Source organism: Atta cephalotes (genome assembly GCF_000143395.1).
Source record: "Atta cephalotes unplaced genomic scaffold scaffold00009, whole genome shotgun sequence".
Lineage (NCBI taxonomy): Eukaryota > Metazoa > Arthropoda > Insecta > Hymenoptera > Formicidae > Atta > Atta cephalotes.
The window spans coordinates 3,312,199-3,317,311 of record NW_012130073.1 but is presented as its reverse complement, the minus strand read 5'-3'; the positions used below and the strand labels follow the sequence as shown (position 1 = coordinate 3,317,311).

Sequence of the window (5,113 nt, the reverse complement as noted above, 5' to 3'; positions counted from 1 at the left end):
TTCAGTGTTCCGGAACATTTTATTTTTATCCTATTCACTATACTCTGATTTATTGCTCGTTGTTATATTGACATTACTTTTATTTGAATAAATATTTGATTTATCGACATGTTACTCTCTTTCAGTTATAAATCTTTTTAATTTTCCGTACCGATCCTGAATTTTTATATTACGTATCTTTTCCGCAGTTATCAGTGCTGAGCATCACACGACGGCAAAAGACGTTCACGCTTTTTGCTTTCGCACTTGTGAACCAATTGATTTTTCTAAAATACAAAACTAATTGGAAATTCCGCGTCAACGACACTCGGTGTAACTAAAAGGAGGGTATGAATTTGTGTAACGTTAAATTATCGACATGAAAACTGGATGTGTCAAATGGACGAAATTTACTATACCGCGTAATTAGTGCGTGCTTCTGACAGTGCTGGTTGAAATTATTGTTTGTGTCGCGGCCGAAAGTGTAAACCCTTCATAAACGTCAGCCGAAAGAAAATCGCATTTAACGTTACCTCGCTATAAGATGATAAAATCTCGCGGCTGATATCTTTCTGATATTGCAAAATTTTATTAGGATTCTTCTAACTCGATTCACGTCGCATTACTCGGCACTCGATATTTTCGTGTTACGACAGCTGATTTTAGGCAGTGTCATCTAGCAAAAATCAATGTTTTAAATAATATTACGCTCACATACCGGGAATTAGTCAAGATATTTTACGTCTTAATATTATTGGATTTATAATCAGATCTTATAATTAATATTATCAAAAGTCACAGTAAATTGTGACAACCTTCGATCAAATACTTTTAAAAATGTACGTACGTCTGATTGACGTTTAAATACACTCTACCGATCACGAGCAAAGACGTGTAAAACGGTTGCCTATGACATTGAAAATATTATAGTGTTGAATGTTCGTTGTGCGTGACGTCGGACAACGCAAAAATTGTATTTTCTTTTTCTGGATTGCAGCTTCGAGCGGGAGACGCGTTGCAGCGAGAGATTCCCGCGCAGGAGAGGAAGACTGGACAAAGCGGAAGAAGCAGAATAAGACGAGCAAAGCAGAAGCAGAGGAGCAGAAGAGCGTAAGACCGAGAGCCGAACGAGTAGAAGCGGGGTTGCAAAGAAGAAAGTGATTAGCGAGTTGATCGTGCGTATCCGAAGATAGCGAGGAAGGAGATAGAGGACAGAAAGATCGAATAGAAAGGGCGCAATAGAGCTACGGAAGCGCAGAGAGACAAAGATCGAAAGAAATAGAGCGAAAGAGAAGAAAGAAAGAGAGAGAGAGAAAGAGAAAAAGCAAGAATCGGAAAAAAAGCTCGACAGAAAACCCCGCGCTCATACATATATATTTCAGTGTGTTCAAAAAACGAGTGTACCTAAGTGCAATATTAATTAAACCTAAACGATAATAAGAAGCAACCACAACTACCATCGACGATATCGGTAACGACGAGCGGTGATCGATAATCGAATAGAATTCCTTTTAAAGAGTTAAAACGCTAGAGTCGCATTTCGAGGAGGAGTCATCGACGGACGCGACACGGCAGCTTAAAAGAAGAAGACGATCGGAGGAAGTAGGCAGAAGCAGAAACGGAGTGACGGAAATCTCGGAGAGAAACGCTCTCGTCCCGCTTAAAAGAATTCACACGGACTCACCGATTCAAGCCGACGCGCGCGACAGCAGACACCAACTTTTCGAGCCTGTTCGAGCGCGTTCGAGCACACGCACACACACGCACGCACACACACACACGCACGCACATCCAACATAACGGGGCTAAAATACTCAGGGCAAAACGGGACGAGCAGTAATCATCCGCGAGTGTGATTTCTCACCCCGAAGAGGAGTGGAAGCCTTTCTGACCGATAAACGATTCGCGTCCGCGTGGACTATCCTTCTCGTTTACACCGTCCGGGCTGGGCAATCCTGAATTTTAACCTGAACTTAAGTGTACGCTAGAATTTAAGTTAGATAGACGAAGGAAAATAGACCGTTCTCCTATTTGCTGGAGAACGTTCGCTCGCGCGCGCAACAACTCACGCAAAGCACACAATATAAAGCTCACCAACACATACATTTATTACACATACACACAGTCATATGACGCACAAAGGAGGGGGAGAAAAATAACAAGAAAGAAGAGGACCATCAACTAAACTGCAAAACGCGAACGAACGCATACGTACGCGATATAACAGCCACCTGCGTACATAAGAAGACATTACGATAAAGGACGCATTACGGACGTACAATCACCGATCGGCGGTGTTCTCGCGAGAGGCATCGCAACCAACAGCGACAGCAACGACTTAGGGAAGGCGCGATAGAGAAGAAAAGATCTGGGAGAGGACCCGGAAGAAGGAGTGGAGGAATCATAAGAGGAAGTTTCATGAGCCAGGCGGTAGGTAGCAGGGCTGGGAAGTCGCAGCAGGTGGCGAGTAACTGACGTTGCCCGCCGCCCACGTCGAAGCTCGGCACGGCGCAAGGATCGTTATCGTTACGACGATCCCGAGGCTGAAAACAGCGGCCGAGCGAGGAGAAAGGTAGGAAGGAACGGCGGCGAGCGCAGAGGTGTGCCGGCCGTCGAGCTGCTTACCGGAAGGGGTGCGAAAAAGCGGGCAAGCTGCGCCGGAAGGGGGTAGCCCGGGCTTCTCGCGAAGGCCTCAAAATTTCGGACGCGACGGCGGCCCTGGACCTGCGTGCCCAGACGCAAGCCCAACCAGACTTCGGCCAGCTAGACCACCAGCAGCCGCAGCATCACCATCAGCAACAGCAACCGCCGCAGCAGCAACAGCAGCAGCCACAACAGCAGCAGCCGCAGCATCCGCAGCAGCAGCACAACCAAAATCCAGAGTCGCGTCCTCACCATCACTTGCCACAGCAGCATCATCATCAGCATCACCCGGGGAATCATCTCCACTCTGGCGATTCGGGGGGTGGGATAGGAGGTGGAGGAGGAGGCGGCGGTGGAGGAGGTGGCGGCGGCGGCGGAGGTGGCGGTGGAGGTGGCGGCGGCGGCGGAAGCGCCGGTGGTGTTGCTGTTGTTGCTGGCGGAGGACCGCCCGGACCCGAGCCGGACCGGTCCACAAGAATTCACGACGAGGAAGACGAGGACATCACCGAGCGGGAGGACGAGGAGGAGGACGAAGATCCTTGTAGTTCGCCAGAACCCGACCTTGAAAACGATTCCGAACCCATGGAGATCCAAGCCTCGGCTGTCACCGCGGCAGCCGCGAACCTCCACGCGCTACGCCAACACGTATTTAAGATGTCGGATTACTGGCAGCAGCCGCAACGTGGTCCGCCTCAACATTCACCCGGAATACAGCATAGTCCCATCTCGAATTCGACACAGCATCAGCAGCAGGTCCAGCAGATGCACAGTCCGCTCGGACAGCAGCAGCAGCAGCAGCAGCAACAGCAGCAGCAACAACAGCAGCAGACTGCGGTTTCGCAAGTACAGCAGAACACGAACGCGACACTCGGCCAAACAGCTAGTCCTCAACAACAAATGCAGCAACAACAACAGCAACATGCATTGTCGATGAACCAGGCTAATCAGGGCCCACAGCATCAGTCTTCCCCGGCACCGACGACGCCGTCACCACAGGCGGATCATCAGGGCGCCATTGCCTCCAGTATGGCCCAGAGTCTGCACAGCCTCGCCCAGGCGCAACAAACAATGTCGCAGGCGTCAAGTCCATCGTTGGCGGTCCAGGCTGTTCAGGCGGCTCAGGCGCTCAACCAGAACCTGGGTCAAGCGCTAACACAAGCGCTCACGCAAAACATGCAGCAAAATCTCGGACAAACCCTACAGCATAATTTGGCACAGAGTTTAACGCCGAGTTTGTCGCCGCAACAACAACAGCAATTGCTTAACCAGCCGCAAAATTTAAGTCAAGCGAGTCAGAGTCTGCAACAGAACATCCAAAGTCAAGCGCAGAATTTGTCACAGACGCTACAGCAGCAGGCGCAGAACCTCACGCAGAATCTTGGCCAGGCGCTTAATCAGCAAGCGTTACAACAACAAGCGCAAAATCTTACGCAGAATCTACAGCAAGCGCAAAATCTCACCCAGAATCTGCAACAGCAGGCGCTCAACATGGCTGGCACCATCGCGCAGAACGGTGGTCTCGCCGGTATGAACATGTCGGGCACTCAACAGCAGAATTCACAGAACTCTATGCTGAGTCCAGGCGCGACCAGTCAGGATTCCCACGACGCTACTCTCACGGAGAAGCTCGTCAACGAGTTACAGGTGAGAAGCTATACATTGAATTGAAATCTTTCTGAATTTTACATTCGTGACTCGAAGATAAAAAAATATTTGTTTCACCTCCGTTCTACACGCATACATTATGTGTACATGCATACTTTTTCTATTATCTTCCGCTTCGCAAGAGAAACGGACGGGTGTCTCGCGACTCTCCGTATCCACTGCGAGGAGAGCAGCGATAAATAACTAGGGCGAGGCGACCGCGATAAAAATACATAACGCACCGATAAATAGGGTCATTCACTTGCAAGCCGACAGACGCTGAACAATACTTTCAAGCGAGGTTTCTCTTCTCGCGGGGAAAAATATTTATTCAATGACGTTGTCGGATGACAGCGTCGACGGGTCCCAAGAGTATCGCGAGATATCAAGGTTTCTCCTACATATCGGTACTTGTTCGTGTAAATAGCGTAGTTTCAATGCTTTGCAAAAATATATCGTCTCGCTCAAAAATAAGGCATTTAGTTGAAATGTGCATTACTAATGCAACTTTCGTTAAACATGCCGATTCTAACTTATCGTTCACGTAAAACTGCTTGCAAACAACGTTTATGTGGAAAATCGGCGGAATTCGAACGCGATGATTTTTCCGTTAATTTAGCATCATCTTAGAGTTACAAAGTCACATGTCATCGACAATTTCGTCAGTTTGATTACGCGACTATACTCAGATACACTGACCACGGTTCGTACCCAGATACACAGACGCACGTAAACGCACACATGCACATCAATAGAGTACGTTGACTTACTACATAGTACTGACTTATACGCTCGTACACGAGAGAGAGAGAGAGAGAGAGAGAGAGAGAGAGAGAGAGAGAGAGAG

At 48.5% G+C, this 5,113-nt stretch overlaps 1 protein-coding gene across 1 annotated transcript in view; it reads left to right on the top strand.

The window, feature by feature from the left end:
- The first annotated feature begins 3,204 nt into the window (after nt 1–3,204).
- Nucleotides 3,205–5,113, top strand: part of LOC105627514 (Krueppel homolog 1) — a 79,302-nt gene continuing 77,393 nt past the window's right edge. The window contains exon 1 of the mRNA XM_012208794.1: nt 3,205–4,266. Within this exon, the coding sequence (XP_012064184.1) occupies nt 3,205–4,266 (1,062 nt within the window). The remainder of the gene's footprint in view (nt 4,267–5,113) is intronic.